General features: G+C 43.2%; 1 protein-coding gene across 1 annotated transcript in view; it reads left to right on the top strand.

Moving 5' to 3' along the window:
• The first annotated feature begins 302 nt into the window (after positions 1–302).
• LOC144823367 (uncharacterized) overlaps positions 303–21,482 on the top strand; it is an 888,205-nt gene continuing 867,025 nt past the window's right edge. The window contains exon 1 of the mRNA XM_078681837.1: positions 303–516. Coding sequence (XP_078537963.1) covers positions 460–516 — 57 coding nt within the window. The 5' untranslated portion in view covers positions 303–459. The remainder of the gene's footprint in view (positions 517–21,482) is intronic.

Consider the following 21,482-nt stretch of genomic DNA (forward strand, 5'->3'; position numbering starts at 1 on the left):
ATAGTACAAAAGTACACACTTCACAGGTCATCTGTTAACGCTCTTGTATTACTACTATTAAATAATACATCTGCATTCAGGCAGCTTCAAATGACTCCATCAATTTAACAAAATACTGGATTTCAATCGCCCTTTACGTTTGCAGATTGAGTTTTGCACATTTAAATTTAAGGCAAGCAAGTGCACTTGCAAGGTTCCTGTTTAGCGGTCTGCTCATCCCTCGCTTTCAGAGCACAGGACATTCCATTTCGGTTCTATTCAATGTCCCTAAAGGTGTCGTGTAACATTGACCACGCCCGTTTTTTCCCGCCACGCCCCACACATCAAACTCGGAAGACTGAAGCAAGAAATGTTAACTACAAGATTAAGCCACCACTCCCGCCTTCCATTCACCCTCTCGGACTCTGCTTTTTAGACCCACAACCTCAGCACGTTTCAGCGAACACAGGCGGTCGCGCAATGATCTGCATCCTGCTCGTCGCTGGACACGGAACGGTGCTCGAGAACCAGATTAAGGTGAGAAGTAGCACGGATAGGACAACATACGCGCGAAACTTGAAGAACTTCAGGGGGAGGGGGGGGATTGTTTCCTAAGAAACCGAGAAACAGAAGTTGGACAAGAGAACCTAAGCCCCGCCTCTTAAATGCGATAAAGCGAGCCTGTCATTATAGATTGTAACAAGCACGGAATTGTCACAACACTAGCGACGTCCCCGAGTAATCTTTTACGTAACGTTTCGTGCACTCTACTTGCTTCGCTCTTTTTTTCTAGACCTAATTAATAGGCGTTGCTGTTAAAACATGTTGCGGGTAGTACTTGATCTATGACGGGCCAATTAATTTTTTGCTATTTGTTGATTGTATTCATAGTTTGAGGCGAAAAAAATGTGCTACAAGAATGCTGCATATTAACCAGGTCCATCGAAGTAGGCGTCCATAATACTTTATTTTCCATTTCGACCTAATTATATGTTATTACCTGTTCAAAATCAGTTTTTACGTTTTGAATCGTGGCATTAGTACGTGCTCCATTCAGTGTTACAATTATCAAGGAAACAGCTTCAAGATGGCCGCTTTATATACTTACAATAAACTTCCCTTCCGTTGCTTTACGTGCGTGGGTTGTAGGCCTATCCTCTTCGTTTTTTTTCTTTATTTAAAGTTCGAGCTTTCAGACGCGCCCCCTGTTGTGTTGATTTTTAGGTCCAATTAGAAGCGCTTCGGTATGTTTTTTGTTTAAATTTTTTTAGAACTGTATTGACAGTGTTCCTTTCGCTCCGCCCGCCAATATTAAAAGAAATGTATGCTCCATAACAAAAACATTCAGCAGGGGGCATGCGTGTTGTGTGTACATGCCAATATAGTTCTCAATAACGACACGTACTCTTCTTTGGGGCACACTATAATCTGCTGCTCATATGCAGCCTCCTGCATCCATCCACTGCCCTCTTTCCCAGCTCCTCATACCACTGTGTCCTTTCCTCTACAGCCCTTCTTCCTTTTCCTCGGGCTGGTCGAGTAAGGTCCTATCGTCCAACTCAACGCAGTTTATCACTCATGGACCTCGGAAACTTGGCAGCTATGGGTAGAAGGGTGTTTTCGAAAACAAATATTGTTCCCATTGATTAATATTGACGCAAAGGCAAATTTAAGGGGGCAGCTAATATAAGGCACTTTCTGGCCCCAAAAATTGCGAGTCTCGCCAGGATCGTGTCTTTTGGCACGTGTGCATGGTCTAGCCCTGCGACCACTAAGATAGGAAGGGATTTAACATTATGAATTCTCTGAGAGATGCTTACAGCTTTTACATTGTGAACTCTGGCAAATGCAATCAATAGGAAGGGGTTTTACAATTTGAACTTTAAATTGCGCACTGACTGCCAAATACATTAACATTTAGAAATACAACAAAGGGGTGTTGCATTGCGAATTGTATTTTGACCACCAAACAAGGGAGCACATTGCTGGTATGACAGTAGCAGTTCTCTGAGATGCATTATTTAGCGATTCAGTACATATTCGTTTTAGTCAGTCTCACCTGCAGGAAGAATAGCGGACCGGACCAGTGCTGGCACAGCCAGTGCTTGAATCTCTGGGAACATGCATTTCTAGATTCTTGTCAGTCATTTTCAGAGATTAGCAGTAGCAGGTAAGTCTGTGGGCGCTTAAAATGCTGCTTTAGTCTCTCACTTCCCAGTATTGCTAAACTCAAGAAGACAAGACTTGGAACACCCTGCATACTTTTGAGTGTTACTTGATATGATGAAATACAAACAGCATTTCAAGCACCCCAAATATGAAAGGAGCTACTTTGTTAGTCAGAAATATGTCCAGGTATGCTCAGAATTAACCGCATTTGTTGTACAAACGGAAAGTAAGCAATTTCTTAGTTGCGAGTTACTGAAAATATTACGAATTGCAATAAACACAACATAATGAGGTACTTCTACTGATTTGTCAGCAGTGTGCTTCCTCCCACTAAGTACCAATTTAAGGACTCTATATTGTTTAATACTGTGAGACATTCTTACATGGATTTCTAGTTAAGCTGCAGAAACTGGTTTTCATGGTGTGCATTTGTAGTTTTTGAATAAGTATTTAGTTGTTTTTGGATTTAAGAATGCACAATGAAGTCAGAAAGGCCTCTGTGACACCCATTTTATATCATGTGATTGTACCATTAGGCCCCTGTGATAATCAATCCACTCGATACACTTTGCACTTGTTGTTCTTTTGTATCAATTAGACGTCACTTCCTGCTACTTGGTCTGAAAGATGCAAATTTTAAGCAGTGCAAGGAAGCCAGGGTCTATATTCATGCGTTACCTTCGCAGCATGTATGCTGGGACGTGGTGAAGTTTTTACTGTGTGTTATCAAACTACGGAACTCGTTGAGATGATCTTCATGTTTTAATCAAGTTTATATTTTTTATTGGTATTCTGCTGTATATATGTATTTTATAATTGTATATTAACTTATTTTTTATGATTCTAAAATTTTATTTTTATGATTGATGTATACAACCGAATAAAGTAAGACATGGCTTGACTTGTGGATTTATGTACTTTTTTTTTTAAAGTAAAGTCCCTGGTAGGACATTGATTTATTAAGTGTTTTTGTGTGCTATGCTGAGTTCTAAATTTCTAACCCCACTACCTTCCTGAGTAAATCATCATCTGTTTTGCCTCACTACCCTGAGGATCAGTTTCCAAAGGGGTGTATTTGCTGCTTAAATTCGGTTCAATTGTAGGGTGCGCAAAAGTCTTTTATTCTGAAATTTTGTTGATCACCTTTATGGGCATTTTGATTAAGCAGCCGTAGTGTTAGCTTGTCTGTGAAGTAGCCCCCTGGCTTATAACAGATAAATATATTGTTGAAGCATCCCCCCATGTCAAATACAGTAGGAATGTGCTTTGCAGGGGGAAATCCAGTGACAAATCCAAAATGAAAGATTTATATATTGTGAACCTTCAGACAAATGCAACAAGGAAGGTCTAATATATTGGAAGTTCTCTGACACATACTACAGGAAGGGTTTACAATTGTTAATTCTGTGACCAACATCAAATGAAGGAACTCTACATTGTTTAATTCTTGGAGACCATCGATCACAGCTCTCTAGTTCAAGAGGAACTGGAGAGGTCTGTTTTTTATTGTGGATATTTGTGAATGTGTCTTTACTGTTTAGTTTGTAAATTGGAGTATTTTTAGGCATGACCAGAGAGCACTTTATCTGTTTTACAGAGCTAGTACAATCACCAAAAAGGGATTTAAGAAGCAGTATTGAGAGAGAGGTACTTAGTCATTTATGTTGTTCTTCCTTTTTGGCATTTGATTGGGCAGCAGTTGTGTTCGCTCACCTATTAAGTAGTGACATTTCTCATATCTACTAGAGAAATTTTTGATGTAGACCTAGTACTAAATGCAATAGAAAAGGTCTTTACATGGTGTAACCTGTGAAAAATACAGGAAGAAGGGGTTTTCATATGCTGTATTCAGAACATGAGCTTTTACGCTCTGCCAATCTTCCACACGTGTTTTTAATTGGCTCCTTTGACTATCTTTTGGACTAGCTTATTTTTCTTTGGTTAATTTCTTTAGTAGTCTCTCCTTTTCTACTGTTGTAACATCCCATGAGGACTGCTTCGGTACATGTCACCTTACTCTGTACTTTTTACTTTCTGTTTCAAAGCACTCTTTTGTTAATTACTTTTTTGTTGAAACTGGCGTTGCAGGCACTACAATTGCGCACTTCCTGGACTCATCGGATGTGTCCGAGGGTACATGTTCCGTGTACTTCCTCCTCCTGCATTGCCTTTTGAGCGAACAAACACACACAGCATTTGCGTCTCATCAGACGCGTTCCGAGGGTGCCTGTTCTGTGCACTTCCCGCTTCCGCTTGTTTTCTTTTGCTCCTCCATGGTTTGATCACCAGTTGTGTAATTATGTTTATTATGAGTTTAAATTGTATTTTTTACAGTCAGCATGTTTTTTGTACAGTCCATGCTGAGACTCTAACCCGGTTCCCAAGGCCCAAAGTTGATAGCTCTGCTTGTTACGCCACATCGCTAAGGGTCTCCTGTTTCTGTAAGGTGTATTAGGCCACACCCAGCGCCCTGGCAAAGCGCTCGCTTCATGGACTCCGCATTTGTATTTTTTAATTAAAATGAGTGCAACTGCCGTGCTTTCTTTAAGTACGGTGGCCATGTGCCTTTGCTGCCTGTTAACATTTTTACTGAACCATCAACAATCAATAAACCCTGTCCTTTGGGCGTAAATAATGTCAGTATATATTGTACCAGACCAGTCACATGTTCATGATGTCTGTTACACTCCCCTATCCACCGTCTTTTCTTCGGGGTATTTACTGCAATACGTCCAGTATTCTTTAAGAAGTTAAAAAGCAAGCATATTGGCCAACAATTCTTGACAGTCGCATAGGACAACCACAAGCTGTCTGAGACTTTAATCAATACAAAGCATCAACCACATAGGATTGAAAGCAGAAAGTATTCTTTAAGAAGTTAAAAAGCAAGCATATTGGCCAACAATTCTTGACAGTCGCATAGAACAACCACAAGCTGTCTGAGACTTTAATCAATACAAAGCATCAACCACATAGGATTGAAAGCAGAAAGATTTCTGCAGAAAAATGTGTGAAGAACCGAATGACACCTCACGGGAACACCACCCTCGGGGCAACTGGCACGTACTCACCAGACTAGGCCCCTTTCTCATCACTGGTTGTCATTCGGTTCAAAAGCAAAGAAAACGGTGTCCAAACAAAAACCAAGAAGTGAAAATGGTAATGGTACGCGATGGTAGCTACCAGCCTTTTTAATTCAACAGTTCACACCTAATATCTATGAATAAAATTGCGGAGAGGTGTGCCCGTTGATTTTAATTACATCTATCTGTCACAAGCAGATTGGATCTGCGACCACTTTCTTTTTCACTTCTTGGTTTTTGTTTGGACACCGTTTTCTTTTCTTTTGAACCGAATGACAACCAGTGATGAGAAAGGGGCCTAGTCTGGTGAGTACGTGCCAGTTGCCCCGAGGGTGGTGTTCCCGTGAGGAGTCATTCAGTTCTTCACACATTTTTCTGCAGAAATCTTTCTGCTTTCAATCCTATGTGGTTGATGCTTTGTATTGATTAAAGTCTCAGACAGCTTGTGGTTGTTCTATGCGACTGTCAAGAATTGTTGGCCAATATGCTTGCTTTTTAACTTCTTAAAGAATACTGGACGTATTGCAGTAAATACACCCGAAGAAAAGACGGTGGATAGGGGAGTGTAACAGAGATCATGAACATGTGACTGGTCTGGTACAATATATACTGACATTATTTACGCCCAAAGGACAGGGTTTATTGATTGTTGATGGTCTTTTGAGTGGAGGGCAACCCTGTTCCTTCCTTTCCCTCGGAGCTCCTCTTTGTGATAGAACATTTGACTGAAAACAGGCTCCCTTAGAGCCAGCTCTTTCCTGGTGATGACTTGTAAAGTAATATAATATTGTGTTTTGCCAGAGAGTACTTTATTAATGCTTTAAAATTAAGAGATAAAGATTGCAATCGGACAATAAAAGCGCGATTTCCCGTGCCCCATCAAGTACACGGGTAAAGAGAAATATAATGGAGATTGTTTTGCCATGGCACTCATGCATTTTACTACACAAGAGAGGAACAGGCATCTCAATTTTGTAAAACAAGAAGTACTTTGTACATTACTTTTTAGCTCAGTGAAACACAGTCATGTCATTTAACTTGATCGATCTTTCTGCTTACCATGTCATTTGTAATGTTTGCTATTTTACACTCTTTGTCATTGGACTCACAGTATTGTGGATTAATTCATGTCACCCTTTGGCAAGAATAGCATATATAATTTGTTTTTTCACGTCTTCTTGCAGACTCAGCAGCTGAAGTGTATTATTTGAGCCAGCGGATGTTGTTCACAAGCATAATTTTCTTTTTTGTTTTGATAATCAAATCAAGTAGTCTTTTCCAGGAGTTCTTTTAAACTTAACTGAGCTTTCCTACAACCCCAGCTGGTTATTATTTTCCTTTCATGGACACACTCTTTTTATTAATTATAACAACATTTTCAAATAATGATAAATCAGTAGGCGTTGCAGAGCACAGAAAAGTATTGTATAGAAAGAAAGAAAAAAAGAAAGAAAAGAAGAAGGAGACGGGAAGAAGAAGGAGATAAAGAAAACAGGAAGAAGGAAGAAGAAGAGGGGACACATTCAATCCTTAATCCCATTGAAGACCGGACCAAACCATGCGAAATTTTAGCAGGGATCGGGTGCCACTAGCTTTAGCTAATGCAGTTTCCATTTCTAAGATCTCCCTCATCAGAGACCAAAATTCATTAATGCTGGGAGGAATGGAATGAATCCAAGAGCGGGCAATACACAGACGAGCCCAAGAAGCGATAATAGAGGCTAAAGGTTTCTTAAGACAACCGGACTCTGAGAATAGCCCCAACAGCAGCTCTTTCCCTGAAACCGGACTGTCGTAGCCAAACCAAGTTGCTAAAGTCAGAACGATATTAGACCAAAAATCCTTCAGCCGGGGGCATGTAAAGAACATGTGGTGTAAGTCGGCAGCATATTCCTGACATTTGGGGCAGTTTGTTGTAGCAGTAGTTGAGTTGTTAGCCCATTTAGAAATTCACTCAGGGGTATAGTAAAGCATGAAGATAATTCTATGCTGTTGTAGTTTTAGATTGACAGATGTTACAGCCTAATTGATAGTTGGAAGAGATTCTTGTATTTCCTCCCTTGAAATATCAGAACAAAAAATCTGTCCTAAGCTTGTCTGCAATTTGTACACCGTCTTCACCCACCGCCCGATACATTTTTGATATATTTTGCCTAGGGCTCCTCGGCCTCTAGTACCAACAAGTGTAGACAGGATCTTGGTTGGATTAGACAGCTCTGATAATCCCCGACAACGGGTAAAATGATCCCTGACTTGTAGGTATTTAAAAAAATAGGTTTGCGAAAGATCAAATTCTACTTTTAAAGATGAGAAAGTTCGGAAACCCTGATCATCATATAGCTGATCCATCCGAATTATGCCCTTAAGTTGCCATTCTTTACCAATCTTTTCGTGAAATATATTAGGAAACAAAGGATTCCCCCATAGCACTTTATAATAGTGTAAATCGGCTATTGCATACGTTTTGCGGATTTCTTGCCATATTTTGGATATCTCTCTGATTACCTTGAAGCAAACCTGCTTAAACTAGTTGGGATCAGATGTTTGATATAGTAAAAACCCAGTATTTGGTCCACACGCCAGCTTATATAAAAACCAACTAGGATTTGCATCAGCTCTTCTAAGTAGACTCTGTAACCGTCTGGCAAATGCTACCCAGAAGTATAACTTAAAATCAAGGAGTTTGAATCCGCCCTGCATATATGAAAGTTTTAGATGTCGAATAGCTCTTCTAGCCCATCGATGTCCCCAGATTAAGCTACCCAGAACACTTTCTAAACGTTTAAAAAAAAAGAGGATGGTACTTTTAGTGGAATTGTCTGAAAAAAATATAAAACCTTTGGTAAAATATTCATTTTAACCACGTTGCACCTCCCATAGATACCTACAAGTAGCCTGTGCCAGCTTCACCGACACTTTCTTTAGTAGTGAATTATAGTTTAATGGGATAATTTGATTGACTTGGCTGCTGAGACATACCTCCAGATAAGTAGCTGTACTCGTAACCCTAAGATTTACTGGGGGGGGGAGGGCATCTAATTGAAAATTTAATATCGTCTGTGTTTTATACACATTTAATTGTAGCCAGAGAAGAAGCCGAATCGCTGTGCTTCATACGTGATTGCAGTGATAGCTTTGACAGGATTGGCTGAAAAAATTGCAATGTCATCCGCATATGCGGTTAATTTTAAATTTGTCCCATTTAAAATAACTGGATCAATATTTCCATTCATCAATAGTTGCTGGATATAGGGCTCAATATAAATAGCAAACAATAAAGGGGACAAAGGACAACCCTGATGGGTCCCCCTTTGAACTGAAAAAGAGAAAGAGGAAAGCTCATTGAGTTTGATTGTAGCTATTGGAAGATTATATAGTTTCTGTACCGCAGAGATAAGCCTTTGACGAAGCCCATTTGAGACATAGATAGCCATAGTGCTTCCCATGTCACCCGTTCAAAGGCCTTCTCGGCGTCTAACATCAGCATCTGTTGGCCTATCTAACCAGAAACATCGAATGCGGCTATTGCCTTGTTTATGTGGGCGGCAGTGTCTCTTCCAGGGACAAAACCGTGCTGCTGCTCTGAGACTATTGTGCAAATTACCGGAGCCAGATGGGCCGCAAATTTTTTAGAAAAAAGCTTAGCATCTGCGTTAATCAACGCTATTGGTCGATATGAACTCATATCGTCAATGGGCTTCCCCTTTTTAGGAAAAAACAACAATGTTTGATGTGTTCCAGGAAGGAGGGACCTCTTCTCCCTGTACAATAGAATTGCATACCTGAAGGAAGATCGGAATCGGTATATCTTTGAAGATTAAAAAAAATTCCAATCGGATCTTATCCTCACCAACTGCTTTGCAAGCTGGCAAGGCATTTATAGCTACCTCCACTTCGCTTACATCGATGTCTTCATCCAATGACTCGAATACCATCGGGCTCAAGATTGACATCTGACATTCCTGCAGATAATCCAAGACGATCTGCTCGCCCAGACTACATGGGCTACTATGTAAATTAGCATAAAACAACCCAAATTGTTCAACTATATTAGCAGACCTAGTATATATCAATCCGTCCACCCCTTTAATCGTTTTTATGTGGGTTTTAGCCTTTTGATCCACAATTTGATTAGCCAATAACCGACTGACTCTTTCGCCGTACTCGTATTGTTTAGTCCAGAGTTTATGATAATTATTAGCGTCTTTATCTTTTAGCCGTCTTTCGAGCTTAGCCCGTGATTCTACAACCTTTCGGTATATCGAATATTCAGCCGCGTTCTTTGTAACAATAGACATAGCGTGCTGACGCTCCAGATCCAGGCACAGTTTTTGCTCCTGGTCCCAATGCAGAAGGCCCAACCTATTTTGCTTTATAATGTATTGCAAGGTGACTCCCCTGACATAAGCCTTCAAACAGTCCCAGACACTTGCGATTGATGCAGAGCCCAAATTGGAGTCGATATAATCCCCGAGTGCCTTACGCATCACCTCCACATATTCCGGATTGCTAAGAAGATGTCTAGGAAAAGTAAAATCCCTAATTGGTGCTTGTGTATTTGCTGTAGCTGTGCTATTAACATAACTGGGTTGTGATCGGAAGTGATTTTAGGACATACTACCACCAGTTCGTTTTCCAAGATGGAGTAATTAGCAAAAATCAGATCAATTCTGGAATAGTGCTTATGAGAAGAAAAAAAAGTGTGACCTGGGAAATTAGGGAATAACCTCCACCAGGAATCTTCCAACTGATGCAAATGGAGGAGCTTGCGTATAGCAGTTCTAGTTTTACACATTCTAGCACGGGCAGAAGTGTTAGTAGTGTCAATCCTCCTATCCATTATGCAATTAAAATCGCCCATAACTATCTTATCGCCAGACCACTCCGACAGCTCGGAGCTCAAATGATAGATAGCATCTGGGCAGTCTGTATTAGGGCCATAAACCATACATATTGTAACCTTACGCGCACAAATCAGAATTTGTGAGATTGCCCACCTCCCCTTAGGAGAGATTGCCCACCTCCCCAAGTGAGTGGACAACAGTAGCCTGGCACAGTGTAGATTTTAACAGAGCCACCCCACGAATAGAAACTGTTTGTGATGTACACACCATAAGGTGGTATCCCAAATGCTTAAAAAGTGCTCTGTCTTTATATGCAATATGCGTCTCTGCCAACGCTAGTATATGAGGCTTAAAAGTGCGTAGCTCTACTGTTACTAGCCTTCATTTCCCCGCCTGATTCAATCCTACTACATTCCAGCACATACACTTGAGTTTTGAGTTCCGGCATTGAAAAGTATTTAAAAACCGGATCAAGTTATCAGTACCCAAGATGACATACTCCTCTGTCTGCTGCTCTGCGTAAATGGGAGGGTTTGACCTGTTAAAGCTGTGACTTCCCCCCCCCCCCACCCCCTTCCCAGTTACAAGAAAAAGGAATCGCCCCTTTCCCTGCTGTCCCATAATGATAGCATTGCGGAGACACCCTCCCTTGACCCCCCTCGTCCCCAGTGACCCCCACTATCTCCAACACCGTACAACAATCACTCCACCTAGAATTGTGCTTATGAGACAAAAATATGCATGCTTATCGAAGAAAAAGACAAGAAAAATAAAGAGAGGAGTTCCCTTAGGAGTGTCCATTATAGTGCCAAAAATAGAAGTCTCTTTCCACGGAGACAACCTTTCTTATAACTACTACCATAGGATTAAGACTGTAACTCATTACTTGCTGGCTGATTGCCATTTACACAAAGTTTGTTTAGCGTCTTGCTCGTTGAAAAAAAAATGTTGTCAGTCGTCCTTTATTACTTTCAAGCGTGCAGGCTCTTGAAAGAACACCTGCGAGGAGACAATTTTAAAGGGATTCATAAGTTGGCGAAGCCCCCACCGCTTGTCCATGGTCGCCTTACATAAATCAGAGCCCGCAAAGATAGTCATTGTATCTACCTCGACTGGGGCTGCAGGATGCGCCTTAAGGTATATTGCTTGGCGTAAGAGAAAATTACCCAGGAAAACCAGAATCGGTCGGGCAAAGTTGGTTTTAGATTGATTGCCCTTGCAGACTGGGATTGACAATGGTAATCTATGTGCTCTTTGAACTTGGGTGTCCATATCCCAGTATGTAAGGTCAGGAAAGGCTTTTTGAAAAAGACTAACAATGAAAGCACGCAGATCACTGCCTTCCCTGCCCTCTGGAACTCCAAAAATTTGCAGGTTCTGACTTCTCTGGCGATTTTGCAGATCTTCGATCCTGGACAGCATTCCTGACAGTTGGGAATCCTGTGTTTTAACAAGATTGAGTGTAAATGTACTGGCTTCTTCTACCGTCACTACTCGTTGTAAGTCAGCGACTTCGATAGAGAGTTGGACGACTTTGGATGTGAACTCCGCCAATGCTTGTTTAATTTCAAAGCTATCGATTTTAGCCTGCTGGTAATATTCTTGGGCTTCTGCTCTTTGAGTGTTCAGTGCCAACATAATGGTAGAGAAGGGAGCATCTTCTCCCATAGCGTTCTGGCTATTGATACCAGCTTCTGACAGGCTCGGAGGTGATGCCACAGGGATGGGGACAGGGGAGAAGACTGAAGATGTTGATGAAGTACTAATGGGTGGAGGATCGGGCTTCTCCGAGGGAGCCACTGGTGCTTGTCTCTGACTACCCTTATTACCCCGGGGTCTGCCTGTTCTCCTTCAGATATTTCAGTCGGAGAGGCCGCAGAGTGGTTAACGTTTGAAAGCCTTGAGATGATAGTTTTCACCTCCCCTTAGATGACACCCACTTGGGTAGCGGGCTGATCCTAGTCCCAGCCTTGGGAGCATTAACAGTTGCTTCCATTAGTCGCCCCATAACCTCGGTTACTTGCTGCTTTGCTCCCCATCTGCGCCCTTTACCTCCTTTGAGTTTTTTAGGAGTATTAAGATTTTTATTTTTCTGAGCCTTCGCCCCATTGGGGGTATTGCATCCATTCTTCACATTGTTCGTGGGACCCCAGACCAAGTCGTGCTGCTCTAAATCTGGCTCCGGCTCTGTTGGGGTCTGAGCCATTGAATTTTTGATGGTGGTATTACCGATTGGTTCGCTAAGGGCCTCTGTATGTTTAGTGGGACCCTCTGCGCCCTGACTGACAAAACCACTGTGTCCTGCAGCTGTAACTGTGACTATTGCTGTGTTTACAACACTATCGTTTTCAGCCAAATCGTCAAGTTTAGTACTTTTATCCAGACCGGCCTCTCCCACTCCGTCTGCTCCGTCTGTCTGAACAGTTGAGAGAGAACTTGTGGCGACAATAACATCAGAGGACAGAGCACTTGTAGGTGATGTGCTAATGCGTATACTACTGCTGCTGTTAGATGTGGGTCAGCTCCTGCCTCCCTGCACTGCAGTACTTAAAACTTTGGCCATTACAAAACCTGGGATGAAGTTTTCAGAGCCACATGTACGAAGGATTTCAGTTGCACTGTCAGATTGCAGTAAGTTCAAAATAGATTTCCAAAGATGTGATCCAGGCCGTGCCTCCGCCTTAAGCACACTAGGTGCTATCAACGATTGTTTTTACAGTATGTACAATAGTGGCTCACCAGATGTAGAGGGAGGGGTGCTGCTATACTGGATATCCTAGTCCCCCCCAACTACTGTATCATTAGACTTGACAGGGACAAAAAGATAGGCGGTGGAATTGCCTGCATCTACAGAAGCAACCTCTCAGTCTCCAAAGGGACCGTCTCCTCTCTTACTTCCTGTGAATACCTCTGCCTTGATATCATCAGCGAAAGCAAACCGGTATGTTCACTACACATTATATACCACCCACCTGGGGACAATCTCTCCTTCGTCCAACAACTCATGGATACAATTACAGCCAACTCAGGACGACAGCACACCCAAATTTTCCTTGGCGACTTCAATCTCCACTGGAATGACAACAGTGACACAGTGGTAAACAGCTTCAAAAGCTTTCTCAACGCACTTGATCTCAACCAAATATGCAACAGCCCGACCCATAAGAGAGGTTCTACCCTTGACCTTATCATCTCCAAAGAGGGCGCTATTCAACTGGAGTCAATCCAACCTTGTGACTGGTCAGATCACCATATTGTCTCCTTCATCATCAAGGAAAAAACCAGACTTAACTCAGTTCAACCCCCTAAGCACAAAGTGTGGAAAAGAGACTTGAAGAAACTCAACCCAAACTCCCTACCACCTAACAGCTGCAATCGGCTACTTCCCCCTCCCGGCGATACAGACGTTCAACTTCTGACTGACTACTATCTCAATACTATGTCCACAATAATCGATGCGGTGGCGCCCATGCAACTGAAAAGAGTCTCGTCCAAGAAGACTTCCAACCCATGGTATGACGGAAGCCTCAATGAGGATAGACGGGCGATGCGAATGGCAGAGCGCACCTGGAGGTCAGCCCCTTCTGCAGTGCACCTAAAAAGTCTAAAGAAACAGAGAAACGCCTACTTCAGGAAAATAAAACGCTCAAAAAGAGACTTCTTCAGCCTCCAGCTCGCCCAAGCTAAAAACCGTCCAAGAAAACTGTTTGAGTTAGTCAGAACACAATCCAAAGAGCATCCCCAGACAATCAGCTCCATGGACGTTACTCCTTCCTGCGAAGACTTCTCTGCCTTCTTTATCCAAAAAACTGAGAGAATAAGAAGCGATCTCCTCAATGACGCTATCCTGTACTCCAACCCCCGACTCTCAGCAGTACCTCAACCAAAGAACAATGCTACTTGGTCATCCTTTGACACTTACTCCGTAGAAGAAATTGGCAGACTGCTCAGCGCCCTGAAACCTTCCAATCACCTCTCTGACCCCCTTCCTGCTAACGCTGTAAAAGACTTTTCCCCTTGGCTTCTCCCACTCTGGTCTAAGATTATCAATAGCTCTCTTCAACAAGGATCCATCCCCAACGCCCTCAAAGTAGGGCAAGTCACACCGCTACTAAAAAAACCAACAGCAGACCCCACTGATCTAAACAATTACCGCCCTATTACAAACATTCCCACTCTCGCTAAACTGTTGGAAAAATGCGTTCAACTACAACTGACTAAACACATAGATAAGTTTGATCTCCTAAACGCTCATCAGTCAGGCTTCCGAGCAGGGCACAGTACCGAAACTGCCATGACTCACATAGTGGACGATGCCCTCCAAATCCTAGACCAAAACGATACCTGTCTCCTCATCCTTCTGGATCTCTCCTCAGCATTCGATACAGTTAAACATGAGAACTTACTCGAACTGTTAAACACAAGAATGGGCATATCTGGGACTGGTTCACCTCATTTCTACACAACCGGACACAAAGAATCAAAAGCAACAACCTGCTGTCCTCTCCGGTACCGGTATCGCTAGGCGTCCCTCAAGGATCCTCCCTCTCCCCAACACTGTTCAACCTAGTTATGGAACCTCTCACCACGTTGCTACAGGCTTCTAATGTGTACTTTCACATGTATGCCGACGACACCCAACTTTATCTCAAAATACAATCTCCCAAGGACATCATGCTGCTGAACACCACGATCAGAAACACCCAATCCTGGCTTGCAGAGAATCACCTCAAACTCAATGCTCTGAAGACCGAGTTCCTCCTGATCTCACCTCCCGCTAAAATATCCACGGCTCAAACATGGCTTAAGCAATTAACGGCTCTAAATGTACAGCCCATCGTAGTAGACTCAGCAAAATCTTTGGGCATAACACTTGACACCAATCTCAACATGCAGCAGCACATCAGCAAGGCAACCAAAGGAGCGAACTTCCAAATCAATACCCTGAGAAAACTTAAATCCTTCCTTCCTGCCAAAGACTTCCAAACTGCAGTACAATCTATAGTCATCCCGCACATAGAATACGGTAGCACCGCCCTCTGCGGGCTCCCCTTAACTACTACGGCACCCCTAAGAGCGTCCCTTAACGCCGCAGCGAGACTCGTCACAGGCTCAAAAAAACACTCGCATATCTCCCCGGACTTTAAATCACTGAACTGGCTACCTTTTGAAGCCAGAATCCAACTGAAAATCGCATGCATGACACACAAGGCTGTGCATCTGAATTCACCCGCCTACCTCACTCAAAAGTTGACAATTTTGGGTGGCTCCCGAACTACTAGGAGCACAAGCAATCTTTTGCTGAAACCTCGAAGATTTCGAAAGGAAAAAACGTATAAACGCTCCTTTTCAGGAATGGCACCCAGGATCTGGAACTCACTCCCTCCTGAAACAAGGCTCATCTCCTCCAACACAATCTTTAAGAATGAAGTTAAAGCGATCCTCATGGCAAAATACACATGACCTATTATTACGTATCACTCATGAATCTGCTCTGTAAGCCCTGCCCGTCCATGGCCTATTGTACCCTGTATTATCGAATTATGTAATTGTATACGCTCACTCTTTGTACTCTGTTATAATGTTTGATGCACCTGGTTGATTATGTATATTGTTTACATTGTTGATGCACCTGGTTGACTTTGCACACTTTACCCTCTCCACCTCAACCATCCTCACTTCCCTTCTACTGTCGCACCTGTGGGACTATACATCCTGCACACACCCACCTCAACTAGGCCCACTTTTAAACTCTAAATACTCTAAACACGCTTAAGCAAGTATATGCTCCTTGCTATGGCACTTTATGCTATTGACACAATTGTTTGTCTATACTCAGTGTACCTACACTACCACACCTTTGACCTACCTCATGTCCTTTGACCTACCTATGTAACTAGCACCTTGTACCTAACTACCTCATATATTACGTTGTATATTCGCTTCTTTACTTTGTATTTTTACTTTGTATTTTTTACTTGTAAAGCGCTCTGATATCTGCAAAGATCTTGTTCGCGCTGTATAAAACTCTCAAAATAAATAAATATTCCCGGTGGTCCCAGTAGCCTTCTCCTTGTCTTTTCCCTCAGCGCGGAGTGTTTTGCTTGCTTCCGCCAGTGTGGAAGTTTTGTTGCACCTGGTTTTTACGTTGCGTGGCGGGCCCATTTCTTGTGCAGACGCTTTCTTTGACAAAATAGCGGCGTCAAAACAGGCTGCAGGAGCAGTTGGAGGTAATTGTGGCATGTAATAGAACTGGAGCGGGTCCAACCAAGAGAACCACTGAGCACGGCGGCTTTGGAAAACCCTTCGGTTTATAGTTGCAATGCGACACATCCGCTGGTCTTACAGTGATGAGTGGAGAGTGGAGAACGGAGGGTGAGCGTCTGGTATAGATGAGCTGAGGCAAAGGTTGGACCGAAGCCCAGCAAGAACGAGGAAAAAACAAAATCGGGATAGAGCGTCTACAAAGCTTCGTGAACCCAGCTCCGCGACACCAACAAGTGGCCAGACAGCAAGCAGAGCCAGCAAGATCAACGCCGGCCTCGGGGGAGACGTCCCACAGCCTCACGGTTCCCCCTGCTCCACTCCTCAATGGCAGATGAGTATCAAAGTAGATAAGCAATGGGGCAGCTCATCGAAGGCAAACCTCAGAGGACCTCAGATGAGGTGTTTCACCACTACACGGCTGCACAGCCCCCAGACAAAGATGCATCAAGGCAGAAACGGAAAGTAGACAGGAGCGGAGCCCAACAGGAACTGGACCAGATCAAACCAGAGCAGGGCAGAGCCGACCTCGAGGGAGAGATGCCAACATCTCCACAGTGCACCAGTAAGCGGCAGGCAATGGAGCAGCTTCGCAAATCGGCAGGCAGCAGCAGGCTGGACTGAAGGAGACCTCCTGCAGCCTCACAATTCCCACAGCTGGGAAGTGAACAGCGGGGCCAAAGAGGCAGGCAGGCAGATAGCTAAGCGAAGCAGCTTCACAGCGGCTTTGTAACGTCAGAAGCGTCAGAAGCGGGCAGCGCCTTCTCAGCAGCGTCTTCTCTGCTCCAGCGGCACCAGCAGGGGCACAGTTAGGTGATGAAACCAGCAGGGTCGACCCTGCTCCGCGGCCCTTGAATAGCAGATAAAAAGTTCTTTAAATTGGCAGCAAGCTATCTGTTGGGAGCGCAAACCTTGCTGTCTGTAAGGAGCACAAGTGGAGGGTCGCTGAGGCGCTAGCGGTGGAGCAGGGAGAGCGTCAACGCTTACGCGGCTTCACACCGCCATCTACCTTTCCCCATGGATACACTCCAAATGTACCCTCTGGCAAAACACGCATCCCCTTTAATTAAACAAGCATTGGCAATGCCAATCGGTCTCGCTATATTTTTGTGTTTAGTGGTGTCGTTTTTACTAAAGCATATTCTTTCAATGTTATTGGTATGTGCTGTACACAATATCATTTTAATTATTATATAATGGTTGCCTATTTGTATTGTCAAATAATAAAAATAATGATGCTTTAAATGTTGTAAAGTTTTTTATTATCATGCATAATTAATGTTATTTTGTTGTACTGTTTATACATTTGCAATGGCTTAAAAGAAAATATGCAGTTTTTTTATTTTTGTCAAAACACAAATATTTTTTCATAAAAATTTTGTATAATATGATACTTATTATTCAGCTAAATCTTCCAATATTTTGCAAAACATTATCTGTATAACATTTGTGCAACAGTTTATTTGTCTCCTTTTAAAATTTTGACTTCATTTTTTGCAGTGTAGCTCTTAAACATTGAAAGTGCATGATGTACTAATAATCCTGTATATACAGCTAAATGAGAGTTAATATAAAAATGTTTTTTTTGTAAGGTAGTTTTGTATGGAAGTAAAAAACATATTTTTCCCTTTTTTTTCTCTTACTATTATTTAAATTTGGTAAAAATATATACAGTAACATTTTCCCTATTGTTTATAAAGACAGAAAACAATTGTCTAATGCCTACAAATTGTATAATATGAAAATATTCATAAACCAATGCTCAAATCATTCTAGTTAAAATCTTATGCTGTATAACATTTGCTAAACAATGTATTTATTCTTTTATTTTTATTTGTGAAATGAATTTTGTTCTGTAGACTGTAAAGTAAAATTGAGATCAAATTAGTATAATTGCTGTGTATTAGTATGTGCATGTTTTTATACTGTTGCATATCCATACTGCTATTATGGGCTAAAGTACTTACAATATTATGAGACATAAAATGTTGCTTATTTTATAATGAAATAATCTTTCTTAAATGATTATTTGTTCTTTTTTGATTAAACATTCAAATGTTTGCTGTTTGTTTTTGTTTTACAATAGTTTTTAGGTCGAGCTGACGTTAGCATTCATGCGAAGCATGAATGCTGTCAGCTCGACAACTAATGTGATCCGTTTTCAGGAGAGTGGACACCAAAGTGTTACGAGCGTCGGATTTGACCTCGGGAGCGAGCGTCTGGTAGCTGCGCATGCGCAAAGCCGCTGCGCATGCGCAAAGCCCTTGCTCACACACAGGCAGCCCCCACCTCTCTGCATGCACGCACGCACACACACACACACAGGCGCGCGCATGCACACGCAGGCATACAGCACCCATACAGGCACACATACAGGCACACTATCCCCTACCTCGCATTCTCTCTCAATCACACACAGTCACGCATGTGCACACACGTTCCCTCGCGCACACACTCCCCCCCCCCCCACGCATACAAACAGGCACGCACGCACTTTACATCAGCCCTGGGCCCCACTCACCAACTGCGCTCTTCCGGCGGGGCTCCTCACGGCGCGTCTCCATCTAAATCGGGGCTCCCTCAGGTCAGAGGAGCCCCGCAACAGGCGCCACACTCCTCCTTCTCCCCGGCCCCCTCCTGGGGACCCGGGCTACACCGGACGGCAGGGCGCTCCATGCGCCGGCAGCTCGCGGACCTGGGGAGGCGGGACTTCCGGTCGGCCGCGAGCGGATTGGCCGGCCGGCCAAGAGCTTCCGCATCCGTCTGCAATGGCGGTCACGAGGCATCAAGACTACTGAAGTGCTATTCGCACATGCTGGGTAAACAAATGTATTGCACGTAGAGACTGGAGGCTTTGCCAGCCACAGGTATCCGTCCCCGTTAATAGTATTTCTCTCCTTATTTAACCGTCCTATCTAAGGTTCTACTCTAAGCTGTGTTGAGATGCGATCTCTAGGCAAGCCGGAAGGTCAAAGCGTGTTTACAGACATGGCACCACGTGTACGGCAAAAAATTACACCGAACTGTCCTGCCGAGCACTTAGAAATACATCGCATTGTAGATAAAATAAGTGCGAGTTACCTCTTTAGTCTCCTTCATTAGTGAGCGCATTGCCTACCATCTTCCAGAGGCTTCCTTTCATGTCGGAATATCCCAGGGTCTAGTAAATAGTTCCCAGTGCTGCCTTTGTGTTGTGTTGTTTCATTGCAAACAGCTGATGTGAATAACTCGCACCACCTTCTCTCCTTATTACCGCAGTGATTAGCCTTTTGCTTTCTTACGGAATAGCTCGTGCACCTCTGTGTCGCGGCTGGTGTGAAGGTGGTACATTCAGCTCAGAATCAGAGCTAGCACTGCAGTCTCTTATAGGGAGCGATGGGATGACGTAGTAACTCTGTTTATTATTATTTCACAAGGCTGCACTAGTCCCCTTGTGCACCTCTGTGTCGCAGATGGTGTGAAGGTGGTACATTCAGCTCAGAATCAGAGCTCACACTGCAGTCTCTTGTGGGGAGCGATGTTTTTTTCCCTAAAAACCCCGGACTCAAAACAGCTCCCTGGCATCCCTCCCCTTCCCATCCACTGCCTCTCGCTCCTTTCTACCTTCTGTCTCTGCGCCTCTTCTGTTATTTCTTAACCTACGCTTCCTCCCTCATTTCTTCTCCGCCCTCCACTCTCTCAATGCGTTTGCCTTCATCTGCCTCCGGTGATGAGTGAGTCCTGTTATTCGTTCTCTCCCACTCACCGGCGTCGCCCCAACAACTGGTTCAAATATGTTCTCTCAATGTTTCAAGCTTTATTACAAATGTCACAAAAAGATGTTTATATTGCACTTCTGTTCTTGTATTTTTGGCACAATAAAATACACTGAACATAATCTTCACAAAAGTTATTTACAAAAGTTTAAGCTATTGCCATTATAAATTACAATAACTTGTAAATATTAATTATTTAAAAAAAATAAAAGCCATTGTTATTTGTAATATCAATACATCTTAGTCACGTAAATACAATACATATTACATTTCAAATGCTATAGGTGTCACATTTGCGAAAGTTAAAACTATTGGCATTGTAAATGACAAAACTATTAATTTTGCTATTTTCAAAATAACACATAAATAAAAAAATTGTCATTTACAATACCAATAGCTCAAACTTTCCTAATGCGAGACCTATTGCATTGCAAATGCTTGTTATTCTTTTGTTGTGAAATACAATGTCATTTCTTTTAATAGAGTTTTATATAGCGCGTACTTGACCTGACCGAAACACCAGTTGCGTTACATTAGGACACATTCATTTTTGTTAGGCACAGGGAGACTTAGGGGTCCATTACGATCGCCACCGTAACAGTACTCGGGACCGACCGCTAGAGGTGCGGCGGTCCCGCCATGGCAATCAGGATGCCACTTCCACAGTGACATCCTGCATATATTCCATTGTGGCGACTGGTGCTGTAAGCAGCACCCGCCACAATGCAATATATACATGTGGTGCACTGGCATGCACAACGTGACAGGCACCGCGCGGTGCCTGCCACCTTGTCCATGCCAATGTTGAGGGGTACCATAGGTACCCCTAAGTGCAGCCCCCCATCCCCACACCCACTGGGGGGGCCTGCAACGGGACCCCAAAGCGAAATCTGCATGCCTTTCCATGGAGGAGTCTCCGCCATGGAAAGCCATTGAAAAAGCCACATGCTAATATGGATGCCTGCATGGCACCGCCACCATGTTAAGGGCCTTTTCCGCCCGGTCGGGAATCTGACCGGCGGACGGTCTTTCCATCCGCCGTGGTGCCCCATGACATACAAATATGGCGGTGGTGATATTTGGCCATCTGGGGGCGGATCACCACCGCCGGGCCGGCAGTGGCAATCTTCATGTCATGTTAATGGGCCCCTTAGTGATTGGCCCAGAATCACAGGATGTTCAGCGTCATTGCTGAGACTCAAACCCAGTTCCCCAGATTCGACGTCGACCGCCCTAGCCGTTAGACCAACTCCTCTCCCAATACAATTGTACTTTTGTACTTTCTCATAATATGCTGTGTCTTGTGGTATTTAAAATCTTCTCATTATTAAATTCATGTACAGAGACATGGGTGATTTTCATATATTGTCCGATTTGTATAGGGAATT

Source organism: Lissotriton helveticus, chromosome 3_1 (genome assembly GCF_964261635.1).
Source record: "Lissotriton helveticus chromosome 3_1, aLisHel1.1, whole genome shotgun sequence".
In the NCBI taxonomy this organism is placed as follows: domain Eukaryota; kingdom Metazoa; phylum Chordata; class Amphibia; order Caudata; family Salamandridae; genus Lissotriton; species Lissotriton helveticus.